A 25,312-nucleotide genomic window follows, 5' to 3' on the forward strand; every position below is an offset into this window, starting at 1 on the left:
ATGCCACATGGCCCTGTGAGCCCCGCACCTGCAGCTGCCCAGGCACGCCCCCAATGCCCTCCACCCCACGACTTGAATCCCCACTTTCCCCACTTCTGGTGAGGGCACATGTACCACGTCGCTCTTGCTGGTGTAGACTCGGTCAGCCAGGCTCTCGATGGCGATCCACTTGACGGGCATCTTGGCAATGCGTCCCTGACGGTAGTAGTCCCCGTTGTAGATCTTCTTAGAGAGCCCAAAGTCTGCCACGCACACGGACATGTTCTCGTTCAGCCTGCCCAGGTTGGGGGAAGGACCAGGGTCAGGGCCTCAGCCACCTCCACCCAGAAGCCCACCCTGGCTCTCCCACACAGCTCTTCCTCCTGCCCTCACTGTCCTGCCTCGGGGTGGGGATCTGCTGCCAGCATCTTCGCCCTCATCTGGGAGGGAACTGCCTGAGTTTTAGTTCCTTGTGTACAAAGAGGGTGGGACAAGGGGTTTCTAAGAACCCTTCCAATTTTGGCTTTTGCCAGATTTGAGGTCTTTTCTAGGCTTCTTGAGTTTAATTCCCTGATTTTTTTAATTGTTTTTTAAAATATTTTATTTTTCAGTTGTAGCTGGGCACAAAAATCTTTATTTTATTTATTTGTTTATTTACTTTTATGAGGTGCTGAGGATCAAACCCAGGGCCTCGAACTACTAGGCGAGCGCCCTACTGCCATGATTTTTAAAGTCTTCTTGGATTGTCCAGGTGTGGTGACCTGTAAGCCCAGTGACTTGGGAGGCTGGGGAAGGAAGATCACAGGTTTGAGCCAACCTCAGCAATTTAGCAAGACCCTGTCAATAAATACATAAATAAATAAATAAATGGGCTTCAGGTGTAGCTTGGTGGTAAAAGCTCTCCTGGGTGCAATCCCCAGTACAAAAAAAAAAAAAAAAAGTTTTCTTGAACTATGTGATACAAACAGAAATGTGCCCAAATCATAAATGAAGCTCATTGAATTTTCACAAACACATCCACGTTTCCAGCACCCAGATTAAGAAAAAACATGCCAGGCCATCCAAACTAGGGAATCCCACCCAGAAAAAGAAAGAATGAACTGCTGGTTAGAGAAATGCAAATTCAAACTGAATTTTTGGCTCAGTGAGATTTCATCTCACTCTAATCAAAATGGCAATTATGAAGGATACAAGCGACAGTAAATGTTAGCAAAGATATGGGGGGAAAGGAACACTCATGCACTGCTGGTGGGACTGCAAATTGGTGCAACCACTCTGGAAAGCAGTATGAAGACTCCTCTGAAAACTTGGACTGGAACCACCATTGGACCTGGTTATCCTATTCCTTGGTCTATACCCAAAGGACTTAAAATCAGCACACTACAGTGACGCAGCCACATCAATGTTTACAGCAGCTCAATTCACAAGAGTTAAAACTATGGGACCAGCCTAGGTGCCCTTCAACAGATCAATGGGTAAAGAAAATGTGGTGTAAATACACAATGGAATACCGCTCTGCCTTAAAGAAGAATGAAAATTATGGCATTTGCCAGGAAATGAAAGAACTGGAGACTATTATGTTAATTTTAACTGAAATAATCCAGTCCCAAAAGTTAAAGGCCAAATGTTTTCTCTGATATGTGGATGGTGACTCACAATAAGGTGGAGAGGGGGGTAGGGAAGGAAAGAAGTACTTTCTATCAGACAAAGGGGAATGAAGGGAGGGAGGGGGAGGGGAATGGGAAAGACAGTGGAATGAATCAGACATGACTTTCCTATGTTAATATATGAATACACCACCAGTGAAACTCCACATCACGTACCACCACAAGAATGGGATCCTAATTAGAATAAGTTATACTCCATGTATGTATAATACGTCAAAATACATTCTTCTGTCATGTACATCTAAAAAGAACAACAACAACAACAACAAAAAAAAAAAAAAACTGCTGGTACACACAGCAACACACACCATCTCAAAAGTGTTAGGCTGAGTCAAGGAAGCCCAATATGGGGAGACCCGCTGCACCATCCCATTTATAGGACATTTAGGAAGAGGTGAAACTAGTGCTGGTGACAAAGAGAACCTGCTGCTTAGGAGAAAACACTGGGAAGGGGCACAAACGAGTCTCCTGGGGCTGAGAAATATTCCTTCCACGGTGGTTACTTGAGTCAATACACACGTCGAAACTCACTGAGCTGCACATACGATGTATTCTATTTTATTGTTGTTGTACTGAGAATGGGACCCAGGGGTGCTTAACCACTGAGCCACAGCCCCAATCCTTTTTTTATATTTTACTTAGAGACAGGGTCTTGCTGACAGGGTCTCACTAAATGGCTGAGTCTGGCTTTGAACTTGTGATCCTCTTGCCTCAGCCTCCCAAGTTGCTGTGATTACAGGAGCATGCCACCGCACCCGGTGTCTTTTTATTTTTTATTTTGAGACAGGGTCTCACTAAGTTGCTTAGAGCCTTGCTAGCTTGCCAAGGTTGACCTTGAACTTGTGATCCTCCTGCCTTAGTCTCCCAAGTCACTGGGATTACAGGTGTGCACCACTGCACTTGGTTAAGGTATATTTAGTGAATGTAAATATATATCAAAATGTTAAGTATAAAAATGAAATAAAAAAAGAAACACATTTCCTTCCATTAAGCACCCCTCTAGGGTTTTTCCACTTTTGCTTTGTTTTTGTGCTGATAGTCCCAGGCTTACAATGATTCCACTTAGGGCCTTTTGATGTTATGATGTTGCAAAAGCAATAAGCTTTCAGTAGAAACTGTACTTTGAATTTTGAATTTCTACTTGTCTATTGCTGGGGAGTCTGGTTTCCTTGTCCAGTGTGGCTCCTCAAGGGCAGCCCCAGGGCTCTGTACCATACTCTCCCATGGTGAAGGCAGCAGCATAAGCCTCAGTTCCCAGCCAGCCTCCTGATCATGAGGGGAAACAACTGTAAACAGTGTTGCTATTTTTGAGCACACATTTTTGAGGAGGCAGATATTGTGTTTCGTATTTGTGCATCCCATCCATCTATGTGTGTACAGGAGACACTCAACCCTTTATTCTAAAATAGACCTTGTAGCCAGGAGCAGTGGTGCACGCCTGTAATCCCAAGGGCTCAGGAGGCTGAGGCAGGAGGATCAAAAGTTCAAGGCCAACCTCAGCAATTTAGTGAGGTCCTAAGCAACTTACAATAATAATAATAATAATAATAATAATAATAATAATAATAATAATGGCGGCTGGGGATGTGCCTCAATGATTAAGCATCCCTGGGTTCAAACTCTGGTACTAAAAAAAAAAAAAAAAATTTGGTAGAATAAAATTGGGAGAATCCAAATGTGGCATGGGTTATGTGACAAAATCGTTATTAATCTTCTTAGTTGGGACAATAGAACTGTGGATTAGATTAGATTAAGAAAACCCTTATTCTTGGGAACTACCCACTTCAGATTTAGAGATGAAGAATCAGGATCTCAGGGATTTGCTTGTAAATGGTTGAGGGGAGAGAAGAAAAGGAACCTGGAGAAATGTCAACAGGGGTGTTCACTCTCAACTTCTTTAAGATTCTCTCAACTTCTTTAAGATTGAAATTTTTTAAAATAAAAAGTTTTGGGGCAGGGAGAAACTTCCATTTTCCTGAGAGTTGTGAATACGATGCCCTTTTCAGAAGGTTCTGTGATTCTCCAGTTGTGATTTCTATGACTCTGACCTTGTCAGGAGACTCAGGGTCTAAGCTTAGGGTTCCGCTCCTTCTGCACCTCCTCTTACTCCCAGTTCTGGGCTATTTCCTGCCTGCTGCTGCAGAGGAATCTGATTTCCTTATCCAATGTGACCCTTCCCTAAGGGCAGTCCCAGGCAAGACACTCAGCAAGGGAGGGGACCCAGATGGGACCTGCATGTCACACCTCCCCTTTACTCACCTCGTGCTGTGCACTGAGCTGTCTCCCCAACCCCATCTCTTTTGTCCTCCATTCTTCTTCAAGATATCAACTCAGGTGTCCCTGGTTGAGGACGCCTTCCCAGATTCCTTCGCTGACCTTTCCTTTTTTCTTTTTTGCAGTGATGAGGATTGAACCCAGAGGTACTCTACCACCAAGCCACGTTTCCCCCACCCCAGCACATCGCCTTTTATTTCTTATTTCGAGGCAGGGTCTCACTAAATTGCTGAGGCCTCAAACTTGCGATCCTCCTACCTCAGCCTCCTGAGTCGCTGGGATTCCTGGTCTCACCACCATGCTTGGCCCTTGCTGACTTTTCTAAATGGGTCTTGATTTCTGACCTTCCCTGAAGGGTCCCGCCCTGCTTTCATCCTAGGAAGGAGGGGGGGGGGAGCTCTCTGAGGAAGCTGAGGATCCCAAAAGGCTTGACCTTACATGCAGTTCCTGGCGGCCAGGTCCCGGTGTATGAATCGCTTGGTACTCAGATACTCCATGCCGCTGGCAATGTCTGCCATGAACTTCACCAGCATCTGAGTGGGCAGGAACTGGGGGCCAAGATGGGGGAGAGGGAGGTCATCGCAGTCCCCCAGGTCGGCCTCCTCTCATTCCTCCTTCCCTTCCGCCCCAGTGGTTTCCCTATGGCTTTGAGAATTAAACCCAGCCCCTTTCCATAGCCTATGGGGCCCTGTAGAATCTGCTCCGGCCTTTCTCTGGTATCCCCTACTGCTCTGGCCTCGACATACCAGGGGCCTCCTTCCTGGTCTTCAAACCAGGCTTGTTCCCACGACTGAGCCGGTGCCCACACTGAGCCCTGGCTTGGTCTGCTTCCTGTCCAATCACCCTGTGCCCCACAAGCCCACTCCTCCTTCAAGGCCACCTCTTTATTGAGGCCTTCCCGTCTAACTGAATCCATTCACTGGACTTCTTATCATTCATTCTTCTGCATTTCCTGCCTAGCACTTAAGTCATCTTGCTTATGTGTTCCTCAGCTTGTTTATTGCCTGGTCCTCCCGCTGGAAGACAGGCTCCGTGAGAGCAGGCTGGGGGTCACGGTGACCTTCCCCGGGTCTGAGCAGTGCTGGGTACCTGCTAGGTAGGTGTTCCATGAATACCTGTGGCCTGGAGGATTAAATGCCCCTTACCACTGGCTGGTCCCCAAGCCGAGAATAGAGGAGAAAACTGTGCAGGTCTCCATGTTTCATGAATGGCAAGATGACCACAGGTGCTGGGAAGCCTTCTCGTTCGGAACCCTGGAAACAGACGCCTGAGCGCCACCCCCCCAGGAAGCTCCTGTCACTCCCACTGGACAGGAGGGGAAGCCAAGACCTCCTCCGAGCCGGCGGCATCCTCTTCTGCCTCCCCCTCAAATCTTGCCTCCATATGTTTGGGGGGGTGGGTAGCAAGGACGGGAGCTTCAGAGAAGCCATTTCTAACAGAGTTCCCAGGGATGTTTCCGGAGCCCTCCTGGGGACCTCAGCTATTTCTGGGAATGGTCAGAGGTCACATTCCAGGCTGAGGGAGAAGAGGAGGGGGGATGCGTTGATCCTAAAGGCGCAGGGAGCGGGGAGCCTGGAGACTGACCTTTCTAGTACCAGAAGGAGGGCTCTTCCCTCGGGTTGGCCTCCTGGGAATGGGTCTCTCGGTCACTCACCAATGAGCCTCATGACGTTGGGGTGGTCGAATTCCTTCATGCACACGGCTTCACTCAGGAAATCCTCCAGCTCTGATCTTGTGCAGATGGCAACTTGGGGGAGAAGATCAGGTGAATGGGGGTGGGTCGTCCTTCCCTCCTCCTCCTATCATTGTTGTCATTATCATCGTCATTGTCACCATCACCATCATCATCATCATCATCATCTGATTTCCATCAAACAGATGTTCTAACTCATCGTCCCATTTAAAAGATGAGGAGATCAAGGCCCCCAAAGTTTAAGAAACCTGCCTGAAGGACTCCCGTGACTTGGAAACCAACAGGCAGAGTTCCAACCCAGGCAGCCGGGCACCTTGCTGTCTTCCCTCAGACGAGGGAAGCTTAGAGAGGGAGTCCCTAGCCTAAGATGGCATCCAGCTGTTAGGGACCTGCCTGTGCTCTGCTACCTATGGGTCACAAAGGGACGATCCTAAAACTGCATTTCCCAGGCTCCCATGGAAGGGATTCCCTGCTGGGGTTTGCCAACAGGAGGCTGATGAGAGACTGGCAGGGGGAGGGAGAAGGGGAGGAACCAGCACAGTTCTCGCTCTTTCTGCTCCTTGAATCCCCTTGGGGTAGCTGTCTGTCCCCTCTGTTTACAGCTCCCACAGGCGGCCTCTAACTCTATGCTCCCATCTTCTTCCGGGTGCTCCCCGCCACAGCTCTGGTAACACCCTTCCTCCCTCAGCCCTTCAGGCCTGGGGGTGGACGTGACATCCAGCTGCTGCCGCTGATGTCCAGCTTGCCTCCCTGCTCCAGCCGTTCCTCCAGCCCTTCCTCGGCTGTGGGAGTAATGTCCCCAGGTTGGATTCTTTCTATTGAAGTACCTGGCAGGAGCTCCATTCCCCAGCTATAAACACTGACTTTTCTGCTCTCCTGGGGCACGGGGAAGGGGCCTGGCATCGAGGATGGGCGTCCCCAGGTGTGCACACGCATGCTCAGACTCACTCTTCATGGTCTTCACAGCCACCTTGAGGATGGAGTCGTCCTGGTTGAGCTGGCCCTCCATCACAGCTCCGAACTCCCCTGCAGAGGGCGGGAGGAAGACACTGACCTGGGGGAGTGGCAGGGGCGTGGGGACTGCATTTCCTGGAGCTGGGTGGGGGCGGGGAATTGAAAGACCCCAGGGTTCAGGAGATGTGTGCATGGGGAGGACTCACCTTCTCCCAGGGTCTTCCCCAGGGCCACCTTATGCCGGTCCACCATCACGTCCCGCAGCTTCTCCTTCAGCTCCTCGCTGATGCCCAGGCTGTTCACTGCAGGGAGCAGGGGCGGAGCCATGGAGCGGGCTGCCCTCCAGGTGGCCCTCGCCAGCAGGGATGTGCCCTTGGTTGAGACGCTGAACTACTTCTGCTTTGATTCAGAATTAGCTACTACCCTGAACACCCCGCCTCCCCAGCCCAGCTCCTCTGCCGTCACCCGGAATCTTCCCCCACAGCGGCAGCTATGGGAGTAAAATGTGGCCACAATTTTGCTCCGGTCGTGTACCACAATTGCTCAGCACTCTGCTGTACCAGTTATTAAAAATATTTCTTTTAGCTGGGCGGGGTGGGGCACACCTGTAATCCCAGCGCTCTGGAGGCTGAGGCAGGAGGATTTCGAGTTCAAAGCCGGCCTCAGCAAAAGCGAGGTGCTAAGCAACTCATTGAGACCCTGTCTCCAAATAAAATTCGAAATAGGGTTGGGGTTCTGGCTCAGTGATTGAGGGCCCCTGAGTTCAATCCCTAATACCGCCCCCCAAATATTTCTTTTAAAGAGGAATTCAGAAATCTCAGCACAAAGAAATGGCAAATGTTCAGGAGATGACAATGGTAATTACCTTGACTTCAACACTCCACATTGCATACCTGTCTCCAAGTTTCCCCGGCACCCCATAAGTACAATCATTATGTGCCCATCACAAAGTAAATAAGCAAATAAGTGCTCATATAAAAGACATTATCAGGTAGCACACCAGACACGATATTCAACTAAAATTTATAAGAGATATGAAAATATTTGGTAAATCGAAATTAAACATTATTTTTTAAGTATTTCTTTTTATTGAAGTATAATCTGCACATAAATTTTAAGTGAGCAGCTCAATGGATTTTCACAAATGCATTGTGAACATGACTGTAAAACCAAGTCAAGAACAGGACATGACCTGTTCTCCTGGGGCATCCACTTTCTTTTTCTTTCTTTCTCTCTCTCTCTTTTTTTTTTTTTTTTTTGGTACTGGGGATTGAACTCAGGGGTGCTTAGCTCTAAGCCACATCCCCAGCCCTTTTTATACTTTGAGAAAGAGTCTCGCTAAGTTGCTTAGGGCCTTGCTAAGTTGCTGAGGCTGACCTTGAACTTGTGATCCTCCTGCCTCAACCTCCTGAGCCACTGGGATCACAGGCATGCATCCCCGGCTAAAACTGATAGATTTTTAAGACACAGGAACACACAAGCACTCGTGCATCAGCAATTGAGGACATCACAGCAGGTCAGGGAGCCTCAGGAAAAGCCCTTGAATGCTCACCAGAGGAGCATGCAAAAGGGCAAATGACATCTTGGAATTATTATGAAAACTGTTTTGACCCCAGGCCCCCTGCTAGGTCTCAGGGACCCCAGGGGACCAGAATCACACTTTAGGAACTGCCTCTGTGTACTATTCCATTAAATTACTGCGATCCTCTCACTTCTTCTTCCTTCTCCTCTTAGATACATGTCTTTCCCAGCCCTTTCCAAACTTCCCCCTGGGGCCTTGCAGCATGCCCGCTGTGTGTGAGATCAAGACCTTCCTCTGTCCCTCGTTAGCTGGGACCCTCCACGACTCTATGGTCCTCAGAAAATTCTATAAGCTATGATTCTATGATTTTCACCCTTAGAATAGTGAAGACCACATCATTTTTCAGGCCAAGATGGAGTCTATCTCCCTAACATTCTATGAGTCTAAGAGGCTGCAAGCATGGTAGTTATGTATACAGACTTCAGAGAGCAACCATCTGGGTTCAAATCCCAGCTATCCAACTTACGAGCTGTGTGGCTTTGAGTCACTTATTTAACCATTCCATTCTGTGCGACCATTCCCCCATAGCTAAGTACCCATGTCCTTGAGTGGTTGTTCGGATCAAGGGGGCGACATGTGTAGAATCCTTTGAATGGTACCTGTCACCTAGGACGAGCTAGGCTAGGCTGTCATATCACCATCAGCATCACGTTTCCTCATGGTTCTGACCATCATCACCTCCAGCACTGTCCCTATCACCAGCTCATCATTTTCACTGTCACACTCTTCATCATTATCGTCACCATGCCCACATTATTCCAAGATCTTATGGCTCTGAGGTCTGGTGATTTGAAGACCAACGTGTCCAAGATTCTATTAGCCCAAAGCTCCGTATGGTTCCACAATTCTGCTCAGGGACTGTTCTAACACTCCTGTATCCAAAGGCCTTCAGAGACTCTTCTCTCACTCATCTACAGAAGCCCTGAAGACCCAGTTCTCTATGGTTATTTTAGTTCCAGGCCAGCGCGGGGAAGCACAGGGTCTACTTACGGGTGGCTTCGGTGGTCCGGCGACTGTAGGATTTCCGCGCGCGGTACCTGACTACGAGCTCACCTCTTTCCCCTGTTGGCTCAAACACCTCTCTGGGGAAATGGGAAGAAACCTGTAAATCATGTGGATCCCACTCCTTCCACCAGTGGCTAAAGCAGGCACCATCCCAGACCCGAGCCCTGCTGTCCCTGTGCTCCAGCTCTGCTGAGCACATCTTGGACTGCTCCCTTTGGCCCTCCATCCATCCCCCAGGCCTCCTGGCCCTTGTTCCGATTCTTGGTCATCTCTCCTCCCACACCAGCCTCCCCACTGGCCTCCCAGCCTCCCAGCTTCAGGCCATAGAAGCCTCCAGTCCACAGAAGCCTCCCCATGGAGCGCTAACTCACCCATAGCGGGTCTCCTTCTTTCGCTGGTGGACAAGGAACAGGGCCAAGATGAGGACACAGGCAGCGGCCACAATTGCTCCCAGCAGTACATACCACCAGCGCCACGAGAAGGCAGGAGCTGGGGGTTCACTCACTGTCAGGAGGTATGGGGGACAGGTCATGGCTGAGGTCCTGGATCCAGCTCCCTGGGACCCAAGGATGGGATGTGAGAGGAAGGCAGGAGGCATGGACAAAGCTGTGGATGTCTCTGATAGGGATGGGGACACCTGCAAACCCAGGAACACTGCTGGGCGGGGCTAAGCAGGGCTGGGCGGGGCATGCAACGGACATGTCTGTTAAGCACAAAGAGTGAGAAACTTGCAGGATGGGTGAACTTAGAGTAGGATGAGTTCTTGAGGAATGTGTAATTAGTGCAATGAGTGCAAGGGGAAGACAGATGCGTCTAGAATGGGCTGACAGGATGCAAGGAGGGACGGATGGACACGGATGGACATGGCAAATCTGAAGCAGTCCAAGGGTGTATGTGTGTGTGTGTGATGGTGGTGCAAGGAGCTGGGCCTGCGGGTGGAGAACAGGTGAGTGGGGAAGAGAATTCCTGTAGCACAGGATGGTGCGAGAGGTGTGTGCAGGGCGTGCAGAAGGAGTATGGGGACAGAAAACTAGGGAACATCTCTGAATAGTGTTCCGTGAGTACAGAAAGCGAGAATGAGAGTGAAATGAGTGAGCAAAGGGGTGTGGTGAGTGTGCACAGGGAGACAGCTGTTAGTTTTTATATATGTATTTTTTTAGTTGTTCGTGGAACTTTATTTTATTTTTTTCTTATGTGGTGCTGAGAATTGAACCCAGTGCCTCACACGTGTTAGGCAAGTGCTCTACCACTGAGCCCCAGCCCCAGCCCCAGCTGTTAGTTTTTTCGGTTTTTTGTTTTGGTACTGGGATTGAACTCAGGGGCACTTAACTAACCCTTTTTCATATTTTATTCAGAGACAGGGTCTCACTGAGTTGCTTAGTGCCTCACTAAATTGCTGAGGCTGGCTTTGAACCCACAATCGTCCTGTCTCAGCCTCCTAAGCTGCTAAGATTACAGGCATGCGCTGCTGAGCCCAGCCAGCTGTTAATTTTTGACACAAGGAAGGAGCCTTGATTTTTGAGGATGTAACTTCAGCGTGAGTGGAGTGCACAGTGATCATGGCACGTGAGAAGGATGGGACAGGTGTGCAAAAGGGAGGAAGGATTAGTCAAGAATTTCTATGTGTGTGTGTGTGTGTGTGTGTTAAAATGGGTTCTGATTGGTGGGGGTGAGGGGGTGACATCTAAGGAGCATGGGATCAACTGTGGGTTGTAAGTTTTCCAGTGTTTGCAACATGGAATACATGGTGAGTGGGTTCCAGGTTTACAGAGCTCGTGAATGAGAGGAGAAGGTGTGTCATGGGCTTGGGAGGTGTGTGTAAGGAGGGAAGGAACATGATGGGATATAGAAGGAGGGTAGAGTGCGTGTGGAAAGACTGTGTAAAGAAATATGGAAAGGGGTGAGAGAGTGTTCAATGATAGTGAGTTGACTTACAGATGGTGGACTGTATTAGTGTCAGGGTACAATAGATGTAGGAAGAATGTTCAAGAATCATTGGAGAAATATTTGAGAGGATGGATGTATGGAGGACACCCCATTCATCCATCTATTGGTCCATCCTTCTGTCCATCCATCCATCCATGCACCATCCATCCATCTATCCATGCATGCACCCACTATCCACCTACCCACCCACCAATCCATGCATCTATTCATTTACTCACTCATCCAAACATCTATCCTTTGACCTGCCCAGGCATCCATTCATCCATCCATATACCCATTCACTTTCTATCCTTCCTCTACTAATCCACCCATTCACACATCCATTCATTTACTCAGTTATCCAGCCACCTATCCTTTCTTCAACCTGCCCATGCATTCATTTACCTATCCAAGTACTCATTCACTTTCCATATACCCACCCACCCATCCATTCAACCACCATCCACCCACCCATCTGTCCACTCATCCATCCATCCACCCATCCATCCATCTGTCCATCTGTCCATCTGTCCATCCATCCATCCATCCATCTGTCCACCCATCCACTCATCCATCCATGCGTCCATGCATCCACCCATCCATTTATCCATCATCCGTCCATCCATCTACCATTCACCAAGTACCTACAAAGCGCTGGGCCATTCTACACACCTCCATCAAGGACCTCACAAACCCAAAAAGCAGAGGGTTCAAGTAATGAGTTTAAGAAACATGAAGAGGATGTGTCAAGAGTACATGAGTGGTGACTGACCCCTCACTGGGTGTTGAGGAGTCGGAGGGAAGAAGAGGTACAAAAGCCCTTACCCAGCTGGTGGATTGGCTGTCCTTGCCCTGTGAGGAGAAAGGACAGAGGGGAGACATGCTCAGAGAGGGCTCGCATGAGGGAGTGAGGGAGGCTTCCAATGGGACTCGGCTGGGGTAACACAAACACAAAACGTACAGGGAGCAAGTCAAGGCCATCAAGAAGAGGCGAGGTCCTTGTGGGTAGATTGCAGGGGGCTGAGCATGGCTTTGTAGTTACCTGGGCGCCAGGGCTCCAGGGGCACAGGGAGGCTCCAGGGCCCATCCCCAGCAGCGGTGTAGGCTGCCACAGACACTGTCAGGTTAGGCACAGCCCCGTCCCCCCGCAGTTCCAGGGTCACCTCTTGCTTTAGCCCTACATCCATTAGCACCTAGGAGGTCAGAAGTGGCATTAGAGCAGAACCCAGGCCCCCAACTCAGGACTGCACACTTGGCCTCAACTCCATCTGTTTCTCCAGGCCCTCTCTTCCCTCCTTAATCCTGGCCAGTGGAACATTAGCTGCGCCAGGCAGAGACTTTTATCTGCTAACTCTCTACCATGTCCTGGATTCCTTAGCACCGTGCTAGGTGCATGGCACTGCTCAGTCAATGTGAAGAACTGGATTTTCACGTTCATCTCTCTAACTCCTTCCAATTCCCATCCTATCTGCCTCCACCACCCGGGGTTGCAAACTCAGATAGTACCTTTGTGCAAATTAGGAAAATATGCCTCTTCCTCAAAAGGCCATATGGCTACTGGCTGTAAAACTGTTAGAATACTGAAATGCTTTTGCAATGGGTCATACATAGCCATTCCCTAATCTCTGCCTTGGATCCCCTTTTGCTGCCCAGAATGTTCTGCACGAAGTGTGGTATCTCTGTAGTTCTAAGCCGCGCAAGGGTCTGCCTTCTCCCCATCTCCCTCCTCCCCCAACCATTCCACCCAAGCCCAGCCAGCAGCACCCACCTCTGGGGTGTCCTGGCCTCGATACGCCAGCCGGTACCCTAACAGGGTGCCCTGCAGGGGCGCCCTTGGCTCCTGCCAACACACGAGGGCCTGGCTCCCATTCCGCATGGCGCTAACGTTCTCAGGGGGACCCAGGGGCACTGGAGGACAGGGAAGAGGGGAAGCTGGCACCCCCACCTCTTTCTGACCCCCGCCCCTGTTCCCAGGAAGTGGAGGCAGGGAGCACAGGGTACACGCGCAGGCAAAGGAGCAAGCCTCCTGTGAGCGGAAGCACAGGGCAGAGATCTGGGAGAGATGCCAGTGGGCAGTGCCGAGGGGTCAGGCACTAGACAGGAGGGAGACTGAGGCCATGTGGGGCAAGGGGGTGAGAGGGGACGCTCTGGGGGAACTGGTGCAAGCAAAGTCTAGTGGGCGGGGCCAGGTCCCTCCCCAACCCTCTTACCTCCCTCTGGTGTCTCCACGGAGAGCCAGTGGGTCCAGGGTGAGGGGCCCTGGCTGCTGGTGCAGGACGCCCGGATATGATAAGGGGTGTGAGGGTGGAGTTTGCCCAGCCGAAGCTGGTGGGGGGGCACAGATGCCTGCAAGATGAGGGGCTCCTCCGGGGGATCCGGCTCTCCCAGCCAGATGCCCACCCTGTCGTCTGACAGCACAGCCTAAGGAGAGGGAAAGGGGTGAGGCCAGGACGCCCGCGCAGTCACGCACAGCAGTCATGCCCCCCTCAACTGTGGCCTCCCAGCACAACCACACAACTTTGCAAGGGTGTGAGCGTGTGTGTGTGTGTGTGTGTGTGTGTGTGTGCTGCAGCTCCATCTGGGACAATATGGACACTTAGATTACCAAAGCAAAGAAACCGTGGAGGTAGATGATGTGGCTCTGTCAAAAGCCACCTCTGCTAAGACTCTTCAAGACTCTTTCCTTTTCTGAGCCTCAGTTTCCTTATCTGGAAAATGAGCAGATTTGAGGTCCGTTCTAAGCTTCTAGAGTCGAATTCCCTGATTTTTTTTTTTTTGTACCAGGGATTGAACCAAAGCGGGCTTAACCATTAAGCCATATCCCCAGGCTTTTTTATTTTTTATTTAGAGACAGGTTCTCGCTAAGTTGCGTAGGGCCTTGTTAAGTTGCTGAGGCTGGCTTTGAACTCACGATCCTCCTGCCTCTACCTCCCGAGTTGCTGGGATTACAAGTGCATACCACCAAGCCTGGAGAATTCCCTGATTTTAAAAAAGTTATCTTGAACTAGCTGGATGCACTGATGCGTGCCTGTAATCCCAGCCACTTGGGAGGCTGAGGCAGGAGCATCACAAGTTCAAGGCCAGCCCCAGCAACTTAGGGAGATCTTGTCCAAAATAAAAAAATAAAGTGGGCTGGGGATGCGGCTCAGTGGTAAAGCAATAATCCCCAGTAATACTGGGAGGGAAAAAAAAAGGTGTAACAGTGGCAATTTGCAGGTTGACTGGATGCATACAGCCATTTAGGAGATGACCTGTGCACACAATGTGCTTGTCACTGTTATTGGATGTGTGTGGGAGGCTGTCAGGCAGCAAGTGTCCAACACTGCACACCCTGCACAGCTCTACAGGTTCTTCGTACATCTACCCAGGCCCCTGCTTAAGGATGTGAGCCCTGAAGCCAGATTCCTTGGGTCTTAAGTCCTGCCTTGGACATTATTTGCTTTTTGACAAAGGGTGAATGTCTTAACTTCTCTGAATTAATGTCTGTCTCTAGAAAATGGGCCCCTGAGTCTCTACTTGCCAGGGTGCAAAGTCTAATTACACAATGCATGTCGAACAGGTCTGAATATCTTAACAGCAACAGCAGCATTTCTCTTTTCCCTTTTGTGGTGCTGGGAATGGAACCGCGGGCCTTGATCATGCAAGGCAAGTGCTCTGCATTTCTTGGTACCATGGAGGGATCAGGCTCCCCGTTCAGCACCTTCCTGGATGAGCCCACTGACTTCTCTGTTCTCATTCCCATTCTCCTGATGAGAAAGCTGAGATCCAGAGGAGTTTGGGAGCCTGTCCAAAGTCACGTAGTCCTCCCAGGGGAAGATGGCACCACCGGAGACCCAGGGACGAGGCAGGCCGATGGTGAGTAACAAGAGGGAGAGGCTGTCCCCATGCCTGCTCTCTGACCCACCGTGACAGATGGAAGAGGAAGCTGTGCCAGGACAAAGGGGAGAGAGGCTCAGCTGGCCAGACCCACTCCTACTTCTCTTTTTCCTGGGATGGCCATAGCCCTCCCCCCGTGGGGCCATTCAGCCCCAGCCTGAGCACAGCAGGAAGTGAGACCTGGAAAGGGAAGGGGACACACTTCTGCTTTCCTGGGGACACTTGATGGATGTGGGTGGGGATGCAGCTAATGGCTGACCTGGCCTTCGAGGTCTCCCTTGTTGGGCTGCCCTATGGCATTGAATCATAGCTTCATCCTTCTAGCCGTGGGCATGGGCATGGGGGCGGGGTCATATTCCCTCTTAGGCCCAGTTCCTTACCTTGAAAAGGGCAAGACAACAGCTGCTCACTTCCCAGGTTAAAATGGCCCGAAAAAAAGGCTGGGCCCAGAGCAATGCAAGAAAGAGAGCTCCTAGTGACGGGGGTTTAGCTCAGGGCAGAGCTCCTGACTAGCATGGACAAGGCCCTGGGTTTTATCCCCAACATGAAAGGAAGGAAGAAGAAAGAAAAGGAAGGAAGGAACGAAGGAAGGAAGGAAGGAAGGAAGGAAGGAAAGAAGGAAGGAAGGAAGGAAGGAAGAAAGGAAAGAAAGAAGGAAGGAAGGAAGGAAGACAATTCCCAAATAATCAGATACTGGCTACAAAGCCAGTCATCTCAAAGCAGGTCAGGAGCATCATTTGGGAATAGAGAGACAGGATTTGAATCCTGCCTCTGCCATTTTCTGCCTGTGACCTTGGGTGAGCGGCATAACATCTCTGAGCCTTAGTTTCCTCATCTGGAAAATGGGTGTATTCACAGACCCTCCTTCACAAACACACGAGGGGGTGTGCATGAAGCCATAGCACAAGGCCCAGCACACAGCTGGCTTTCAGCAAAAGTGGGTCATCACTGACTACTGTCATCTGGCAGCCACCATCCAACCCTCATCTCCAACTTCTGAACCTCAGGGAATGTCAGACCAGCAGCGGGCCTGTGTTTACAGAGCTGGTGACTTGTCTGCGCTTGCACCTGTGTTTTCCTTACTCTAGAGTAGGAGCAACTTCAGGGCAGCAACTGGGTCTAGCTCATCTCTATTGTCGCATATTCTTCTAACAAATGCTCCTGCTCTGTGATTGGCCTGTGTTGGGCAATCAGGAGGAGCCAGGGTGACTGACAACTCTGACCCTCCCAGAACCCACAGGCCATGATACACCCCAGACAGCGATGACCCAGAGGGTCAGGGCCGAGTGGGGAAAGCTCAGAGTTGTGGGTATCCAGGGGTGACAGGCCAGCTCCAACCTGGCTAGAGTTAATATCACTAATGCTAAAAACAACAAAAATGGCTAATAGTTCATGAGGCAGCACCTTTGTTCCAGATACTAGTTTAAGTTGGTTACTTGCGTTCTCTCTATGGGAGTCTCATGATGAGCCTATCAGGTAGGTGCTACCATTATGCCTGTTTTATAGATGAGAGAATGGAGACCCAGAGAGGTTAAGTGACTTGCCCACGCTAATACAGTCTGCAGGGAGGGGAGTCGGGATTTGAACTCAGGACTCTATTTCCTTTCAATACACCAGTGGCCTGGAAGGGCTGGAGGAGGAAAATGCTGAGGCTGTGGGTAGAAAGAGGCCTGAGATTGAGGTGACCAAAGTCAGGGAATCTCACCTGTAGTGTGCAGTGAGTGAGAGGGTAGATGCCACTCAGGCCTGGGGTCCAAGCCACCTCCAGCTCTGTGGGCTGACGGGAAATCAGGTGGAGGTCACGGGGCCGCTGGGGAAGCACTGTGGACAGACAAGGGGAGGGACTGACCCTGGGGATCTTTACCCAAAGCTGCCAAAGCTGCCCTCTGCTTCCTGCTCAGACTCCTGGCCTCAAGCCCTCCCTCAGATACCCAGCTCCCCAGGTCCCTTTTCTGTCACCTGTGATGGTGGCTGTGCGGGATGTGGTGACCCCCTTGGCATTATGGGCTTCGCAGGAGAAAGAAGATGTCTTGTTCAGGCCTAGGGAGTCACATAGAGAGGAGCCCAGAGTCAGATCTGGAAACAGAGACTCGACCATGCCGAGCCACCCTACCTCACCCAGCCTGGCCAGTGCCAACCTGAGGCGCACTTGCAAGCAGAGGGAGAGTGGGGAGGGCAGAGCTATGCACAGGAACACAGACTCCACCCCCACACACAGGGACAGGCTGCCAGCTTCAGCCCCCCTCCCTGCCCCAGCCCAGGGACTCACGTGGCTCACACACTTGCTCTGTCATACCCAGATAGGAACATACATACTAAGACGCACACAAGGTACACACAGAAGCACGCCTCCTCATCCATACTCCCACGACACATTCAAACACACAAAAACAGCTGGGCACGGTGCCGCATGCCTGTAATGCCAGTGACTCAGGAACCTGAGGCAGGAGGATCGCAAGTTTGAGGCCAGCCTCAGCAATTTAGGGAGGCCCTCAGCAATTTAGAAAGACCCTGTCTTAAAATAAAAAATATAAAGGCTAGGGGTGTAGTTCAGTGGTAAAACGCCCTGAGTTCAATCCCAATATTGCAAAAACAATGACAACCAGACACACAGAAACACACACATGGGCAGGCACACACAGACACAAATACACACACACTCATATGCATGCACAAACTGATTTAGACAGACGTGGAGGTATATATACAAGACAGACACATGCTTAGGATGTGGGTGTGTGCAGACAGACAAGTGTTTGTTCGTTGGTAAGTGGGCCTCCTGTCCACCCTCTTCTCCTTGCTCAGTCTGATCACTGGCCTCTGGTGTTTCTGGAATACACACCTAGGAAGCGTGTTCCTGCCCTGGAAACAGTACTCGCTTGAAACAGTCTTCCCACAGGTCCATATGCCCCCCTCCCTCCTTCCTTCATTTGATTCTGAAATGATACCCGTTATTCTGCTCCACGGCTTTGCATGTTGCCAAGTGTCCTGCTCATTGTGGAAAGAGAGACTGTCAGTGAGAATGTTAGCTCCAGGGAGGCAGGTTGTGTGTGGGTTTTGGGTTTTTTTTTTTTTTTTTTTTTTTTTTGGTACCAGGAATTGAGGTACTCAGAGGTGCTTAACCACTGAACCGCAACCGGAGCCCCTTTTTATTTTGAGTCAGGGTCTTGCTAAGCTGCTGAAGCTGGCTTTGAACTTGTGATCCTCCTGTCTCAGCCTCCTGAGCCACTGGAGTTACAGGCATGCACCATGGTGCCTGGCTAGTTGTGTCGTTTTGTTCCCTGCTGTCAGTATAGCCCAGCACACAATAGGTGCTCCATAAATGTTTGTTGAGTGAATGAATCTGTGTGTACATCTGTGAACGCATGAGCATTTCTGAATATGTATGTGGACAAGTACCGCATAATTCTGTGGGTTAGGAAGTTAACATGTCTTGAACAACTGTTCAATGTCTCTACACTTGTAGGCACCTTTGTGTGCACAGGCACACACACTTGTCACTGTTACTCATAAACATGTGCACACATAAAGACACACAAACACATGGATACCCAGTGCGCAGCTATTCAACACACACAGATGCACAATGTCGTCGGGGGCGGGGGGGGGGGGCAGGATGTGCAGAGGACCAAGTTTCCAGCCTGCTCTTCGGTGTGCTGTGTCTGCGTGGGTGTGTGCGTGGCTCTGCGGCTCTGGGGACAGCTGTCCTGCTGAGCTCGGGGTGGCTGCGTGCGTGCGCCCGTTCCCACCAGTTCCCACCCTCGGGTCCGCTCCGGAGGGCGGCCTCTGTCCCAGACACAAAGTTTCCTTTTTTCCGTCAGCAGAGGGAGTGGATTAGGGGAAAGTCACAGAGGCCGGAAGGGGGTGGGCAGGGAAGCGCCCCGCGGCGGCTGCCCAGTTGCCGTCCCCGGCCAAGGTCAGGTGCCCGGGCCTCCGCAGCCCCCGCCGCCCCCGCCGCCCCCGCCATCGAGAGGAACAAGACAGCCCAGCGGCCGGGCGGGGGAGCTGGGTCGGCTCCAGCCACCTGGCACGTGGGGGCCGCCAGGGTCAGGGCGCGGGAGCTGGCGGGCGGATGAGCAGCTCCGGGCGAGGGGGGTTCTGGAGCCGGGTCCAGTTCCGACCGCAGCATTCCTGCCCCCGCGTGAGTCACCGGGGCACCCCCCCCACCCCGGCACTTCCGGCTGGCCCGGGGGCCTGGCCGGGGACCCCCTCTTTCCAGGCCCCAGTGGCTGCACCTTGAGGGAGGGGGACAGGAGGAACCAAGGGGTCTGGGACCCCCTCCCCACCAGCAGGCTCTTTCCTACTCCAGATGTGCTTTCCAGATGTACTGCCTCCCTCTTTGCTCCCCCCCCCCCCAATCCTTTTCCGAGGGAAGGAGAAGGATGGAAGGAGAAAGAGGACACACCCTGAGTAGACAGAGGGACAAACTGACAAAATTCCTAGACAAGGCACCTCCCCCCCACACACAATGAATCACGCCTAACACACAGGGACCGTTTTTAGCGCTCAGGCATACACAAAAAACGCAGCACTGGCTAAGCTACTCGGATTCCCAGGGCTGATGCTTGTCCTAAACACTCAGTGACACAAACGCACAGTGACTTACTCATAAACACACAGGGGGTGACACTGACGCACATACACAAATGAGTCAACCTTAGGACAAACGTAAACACACAAGCACATGTGCACACATTAATCACAAACATCTAACAACACAACATACGTGGGGTTCGGCGCTGTGGAACACCAACCTCCCTGTGTATTGAGATACACACTCCAGGCCACAAGCACTCTGGGGCTGCAGAGGGAGAGATTGACCTGCCCCCACCTCTGGCCCCACAGCCACACCTTCATCTGTGCCAAAATAGCCAGACACATTCAGGTTGCTTCACATTCATGGAGATGAAGGGTGTTACAAAAAAGAGTTGTGCAGACGCAAAGGCCTGTCATAGACGCGCAAGGAGGGAGTCACTGTGGTGGACATACGGTTGGCACAGGTGTGCAGATGCACACTGGCTGGAGGGTGCCCTGAATTCAGCCCCCAAGAGGCAGCTGGGCCAATACATGCAGGGAGACCAGATGGAAGTAGATCTCAGACCTAGGACTTAGTGGTGACAGATTCATGCCAGCCCACTTACCCTCTGACATACAGAGACATCCATGGACGTGCATCTATAACAGCCAATAGGAAACACACCAACTTATCCCCCAACACATCCTGATTCCACAGGGGGATAGAAGCCCACACCAGGATGCACTCACACCTATAGAGGCACACCTGTGAGCAGACACTATCACATCCACACAGAGAGTGTGCACAAAAGCCACAAAACACACTTACAGCCCTCCCCGCACTCCGTGCACAGTCTCAACAGCTTTGAACACACAAACACAGAAAGGGACACATACGGACACACCACTCTGTGTAGGTGTCTGTCCCTGTGTCACTGCACACTCAAGACCCTCTCATACCTCTCCTCCCTCCCTCTCTCCCTCCCTCTCTCTGCCTCCCTAAGCCTCTCCCAGGTCCTGCTAGGTTGACTCAGGGCCCTATCCGGCCACTTGAGCCCTGGGCCTGAGTCACCCCTCTGGGGGGCCAGCATGGTCACCACTGCTTCCTTGCACACTCAGGGCCTCAGGAATGCGGAGAATGTGACACCTCCTTCACCCCAGAGACCACTCCTCACCCCAGCAGAGGGAAGCAGCAGGTTGGCCTAGGCAAGTGCCTCCCCTGAGCTGTCCCCATCTGTGTGCCTGTCTCTTCTCCCTCCATAAGGGGGAAGCCCATATCCAAGTTCCCCCAGTTCTGCCTCTGACTGCCATGTGACCCCCAGCAAGGTGCCCCTTCTGTGTGATGCAGGAGAGGGTCACCCAGAAGGAGGGCTTTCCACCACTTGTCCTGACTTTCTCCATCTTGGGTCATCTCTGTGAACTCTTATCTTTCCTTGCATCTCTCATTCTCTTTGTAATTAACTTTCTCTATCTTCCATTTCCCCTTCCTTCTTCTTCAAAAAGATCTCTTCCCCTTGACCAAGGTCATCAGGGCTCTTCAGGGCTGGAGGTGGACAGGTTGTATGTGTGGGGGTGCCAGACAGGAGGGGATCATTGGTTCCGGTGGCCTGCTTGGGTCAAGGGCTGACAAAGGGGCACCAGACCCACACACACTTGGACCACAGAACGGCTCAGAGGAAACCCGGGACAAAGAATGCTATTCAGAGAGAGGCAGGGGTGAACAGAGGGAGAGGCAGAGAGACAGACAGAAAGACAGACATGTGCTCAGAGAAACAGTGTGACAGGCACAGAGAAGCAGGGAGCCGGAGGAGGCACAGAAAGAGGCAGAGGGAGGCCCAAGAGAGAGACAAGGAGACAGAGGCAGAACACCGAGATGGGGGACAGCGGGGGCAGATACACAGAGGCCGAATGTGAAGGGCTGTCTTGCCCCCACCTCCACCTCACCCGGCTTCTCCACTGACCTGGCCCGTGTTCCCACACTCACCTGGGACATGCAGGTTGTGCTGGGGGCTGTGGGCCATGTCCGGGCTCAGGGGGACAGCATCCTGGAGCCAAAGTAGATTCACAGGTTCTGGGGGTCCCTGGGCCCAGCAGCTCAAGTTGAAGGGGGTGTTAGCTGTCACAATCCTGTCTTCCGGCTCTTCCAGGAAGTAAGGCAGGCCTGTGGGGAGGGCGGTGGATCCCTCTGAACCCCCCAGGTGTCTGAGCCACTTCTAAGATGGTGAGTGAGGCTTTGGACATCAGACTCACCTTGCAGAGTCTCTTGCCAACCCCTATGTCTGAATCCTCGGGACACCTGAGCCTCCTTTAGATGACTGACCCAGGATACATAAGCCCAATACCTGATTCCCCCTATGCCTGACCCCCAACATACCTGAGCCCCTCATGTTTCTTTTCCCTCCCTCCCTCCCTCCCTTCCTTCCTTCCTTCCTCCCTTCCTTTGTGTGTACATGTGTGTGTGCATGCACTGGGGATTGAACCCAGGGGTGGTCTAACTCTGGGCTACATCCCCAGCCCTTTTTTAAATTTTCTGAGACAGGATCTTGCTAGGCTGCTGAGGCTGGCCTCAAAATTGCAATCCTCCTGCCTCAGTCTCCTGAGTAGCTGGGATTACAGGCTTGCACCAACACACATAGTTGGTGCATACCTGATTCTCTTTCCCACAATGTGTGACTCCTCATCTCATCTTACTGATGGGGGAACTGAGGTCCCTGGAGATGGGAAAGACAGTTAAGTCACTTGCCTCTGACTCCTTACCTAACCTCAGAATGTCCTACTCCAAGCATGTCTGCTCCTCAGGACATCCAACAACTCCTAAGATGTCTTCTCCCCAAGATCATATAACCATAGTCCCTCAAACCTGCTCCCCCATAATTGTGGATTCACAGTTTCCTGACCTCTGAAGATCTCTGACATTCCTAGGCTGTATGTCCCCAGGGGACACCTTGAGTGCCCCAGCACCCTCCAATCCCTCAGAACGTCTGGCCCAAGGACTCACCTTCCAGCCCTATGTAGCCAGGCTGGGACATGAAGGTCTGTCCGCCCAGAGCCACCGCACACTGGTACTGTCCGGCATCTGTAAGCTGCAGGGATGCGATTCTGGCAGAAGAGGAGGGATGGAGAGGTGGGGGTCAGAGTTGAACACTGGCAAAGGTCACCAGAACTGGGAGAGGGGCCTGGACTGAAAACTCACAGGGAGGATGAGGTAGACACTATTTTTAATTCATTTTACAGAAGAAGAAAGTGAAACCCCGAGGTCAAGTCACCAGTTCAAGCCACACAGCCGGCAAGTGGTCAAGCTGGGACTCCAGCCCAGGAAGGGCCTTTTCATCCTCTGCTTGAGGGAGGGGGGTGTAGACGGAGGTGGGGAGGGGCTTGGTGGGGGAGGGGGTGACTGCGCACCTGAGTTGGCTGACCACTTTCCATTCATCATCCCAGTCTTCGCCCAGGGGCACCTGGGTTTGGGTGCTGTCTGCCAACTCTAGGATCTGTCCATTCTGAAGCCAGGTCACCTCCGGGGGCTCCCCCTGAACCTGGAGCTCACACCGAAGGGTCCCCACCATTCCTCGGGCACCAGTGATGTTCCCTGGACTCCCCACAAAGGGATTGTCAGCCTCAGCCTTTGCTCCTATGGGGAAATGGGAATTTAGGAGTTTAGGAACCCCTAATTCCCTCCAGCTCCACAGTTTCACCCTGTCTCTGCCTGCCCACTGGCTGCCAGGACCCCGCCAGGCCTTTAGGCCCACATAGTTGTAGAGTGACCTCAGAAGGGGGTGGAGGGCCTAGGCTTGGGGGAGGATGGGAGTTTTCCCAGGGGACTGAGGTCCAGCCTCCATCCCTCCGTTGGGAAGGAGGCCCGGGATCTGGCAGCCTCCCACGCCCTCGGTTGCCTGGCAGGGGCCAGTGCCTGCCCCAAGGGTCTCTAGAGACTTCACAGATCAGGCTGGTGGATGCAGGGGAAGAAAGGGACCAGGAAGAGAGATGGGAGAGAGAAAGGGAGAGATGGAAAGACAGAGACAGGCACCAGAATCTAGAGAAAGTCAGGCCTGGGGAGAAAGAGAGGGAGAGATAAAGGGAGAGACAGAGAAAGAAATGAAGAAAGACCCCTCAAGAGGGGAAAAGAGGGGAGAGTCACAGAGAGAGACTGAGAAGAGAGAGAGAGAGAGAGAGAGAGAGAGAGAGAGAGAAAGAAGACAGACACTGACTTAGAGAACATGGAGAAGCCTGGCATGGTGGCTCACACCTGTAATCCCAGTAACTTGGGAGGCTGAGGCAGGAGGATCACAAGTTCAAGGCCAGCCTCCACAATTTATTGAGGAATTTGGCAAGACCCTCTCTCAAAATGAAAAATAAAAACGGATGGGGATGTAGCTCAGTAATAAATTTCCCCTGGGTTACAAGGAAAGAAAGAGAAAGACAGGGAAATGAAAACACACACACACACACACACACACACACACACACAGAAATGGAGCCCCCCACAGGGGTGACAACTGGAGGCAGAAGCTCCCCAAAGAGGAGCAGACCTCAGTGGAGCAGGGACAGGTGTGGGGAGGTTGACAGTGGAAAGGGGACTCTCAGGATTCGGGATCCCTCATCCGGCCACTCCTGGGGCTTCTCTGTGGGGATCCCAGCCTGCCCTCGCTGAGCCCCCAGCTCAGCCACTCTGCCTTGGGCTCCCTCCCTCAAATTCCCCTGTCCGGCTCCTCCATTTCTCCCGCCTGGGCCCTCCCAGTTTCTGTTTCTTGTCCTTCTGTTCCTCTCTGTCTCGTCTCTTCCCTGCGGTCTTGATAGTTCCCAGTCTCTGTTTCCCCCTCTCCGCTCTCCGTTGTCCCAAGGAAACTCCCTAAGCCAGCCCAGCACCCCGCCACCTGCCATCCATCCCCCGCCTCCTCTCCACTTCCCTTGTCCCTTGGTGGGTGGCCCGGCCCGAGGGCCCCCATCACTCACCCTCGGGGGTCGCGCACCCCCAGCAGCACAGCACCAAGCACCAGGCCAGCGCCCTGCCCATCCTCCGGCCCCACCGCGCCACCGAGGCCAAACTTTCCTCCGAAGTTGCTGGGCGCCCTGCAGGGGAGGGGGCAGGGCCGGGCTGTCCCGGCCCTCCCCCCAGCCCTGGGCTCCCCGGCTTTGGCACTGCCCGCCTGGCCCAGCGGGGCCCCTCTGCCGGCTTCGCTCCTCGGCAGCCGCCTTCTCGGTCCCCGGTCCCCGGCCTCCTCTCCTCCCAGACTTCGGACAACCCTTTCCCCGCCCCCGGCTCCCCCTCTGCCTCCGCCCCCCCCACCCCGCGGGAGCCCGGGGGGCCACCTGGGCAGAAAGGGGTTAACCCCGAGAACAGGGGACCAGCCCGGTCTTAAAGGGGCCTTGGAGGGAGGCGGGGAAGGGGGACGGGGACCCTGGTGACGGCGCCCCTCTCTTGGGCCCAGAAGGCAGGAGGCTGCGCCTCTGTGCTGGGTTCTGGGCGCTGTCCCCTGGGCTCTCTGGGTCTGGTAAACATTCTTCCAGAACTCCACTCCCCTCTCAGCCCACGACGGCCCCCTGCCTCCACCCCCAGCCCGGCCCTAGCCAGGCCTCCTTGGCCCTTCATTCCCCCCTCACACTCAGGGCTCCTTGGACAAGGACACACACACACACACACTCAGATGGCATTGACACAGAGCCTGGTGCAGGCAGAGGCACGCAGGGGCACGCTGCCCTGCCTGCCCATGGACACCTTCAGGCAAGTCAGGTCCGGAGCTGCCTCCTAGGGAAAGCTCAGAGACGGAAGTTCACTGCTGGGTGGGCATCCCAGGGGACACGGATGCTGACACACAGAAACTGGACGCCAGTGTGTGTGCGTTC

General features: G+C 52.6%; 1 protein-coding gene across 1 annotated transcript in view; it reads right to left on the reverse strand.

Moving 5' to 3' along the window:
- Nucleotides 1-24,689, reverse strand: part of Axl (AXL receptor tyrosine kinase) — a 29,160-nt gene extending 4,471 nt beyond the window's left edge. The window contains exons 1-18 of the mRNA XM_076838231.2: nucleotides 24,422-24,689; nucleotides 22,874-23,099; nucleotides 22,470-22,570; nucleotides 21,456-21,632; nucleotides 16,916-16,996; nucleotides 16,662-16,777; nucleotides 13,291-13,501; nucleotides 12,849-12,988; nucleotides 12,123-12,273; nucleotides 11,906-11,932; nucleotides 9,526-9,658; nucleotides 9,140-9,231; nucleotides 6,774-6,869; nucleotides 6,562-6,639; nucleotides 5,575-5,667; nucleotides 5,066-5,187; nucleotides 4,359-4,468; nucleotides 115-274 (exon numbers count right to left, since the gene is read on the reverse strand). Coding sequence (XP_076694346.2) covers nucleotides 115-274; nucleotides 4,359-4,468; nucleotides 5,066-5,187; nucleotides 5,575-5,667; nucleotides 6,562-6,639; nucleotides 6,774-6,869; nucleotides 9,140-9,231; nucleotides 9,526-9,658; nucleotides 11,906-11,932; nucleotides 12,123-12,273; nucleotides 12,849-12,988; nucleotides 13,291-13,501; nucleotides 16,662-16,777; nucleotides 16,916-16,996; nucleotides 21,456-21,632; nucleotides 22,470-22,570; nucleotides 22,874-23,099; nucleotides 24,422-24,482 — 2,175 coding nt within the window. The 5' untranslated portion in view covers nucleotides 24,483-24,689. The remainder of the gene's footprint in view (nucleotides 1-114; nucleotides 275-4,358; nucleotides 4,469-5,065; nucleotides 5,188-5,574; nucleotides 5,668-6,561; nucleotides 6,640-6,773; nucleotides 6,870-9,139; nucleotides 9,232-9,525; nucleotides 9,659-11,905; nucleotides 11,933-12,122; nucleotides 12,274-12,848; nucleotides 12,989-13,290; nucleotides 13,502-16,661; nucleotides 16,778-16,915; nucleotides 16,997-21,455; nucleotides 21,633-22,469; nucleotides 22,571-22,873; nucleotides 23,100-24,421) is intronic.
- Between the last annotated feature and the right edge of the window lie 623 nt (nucleotides 24,690-25,312).

This window comes from Callospermophilus lateralis, chromosome 18 (genome assembly GCF_048772815.1).
Source record: "Callospermophilus lateralis isolate mCalLat2 chromosome 18, mCalLat2.hap1, whole genome shotgun sequence".
Classification (NCBI taxonomy): domain Eukaryota; kingdom Metazoa; phylum Chordata; class Mammalia; order Rodentia; family Sciuridae; genus Callospermophilus; species Callospermophilus lateralis.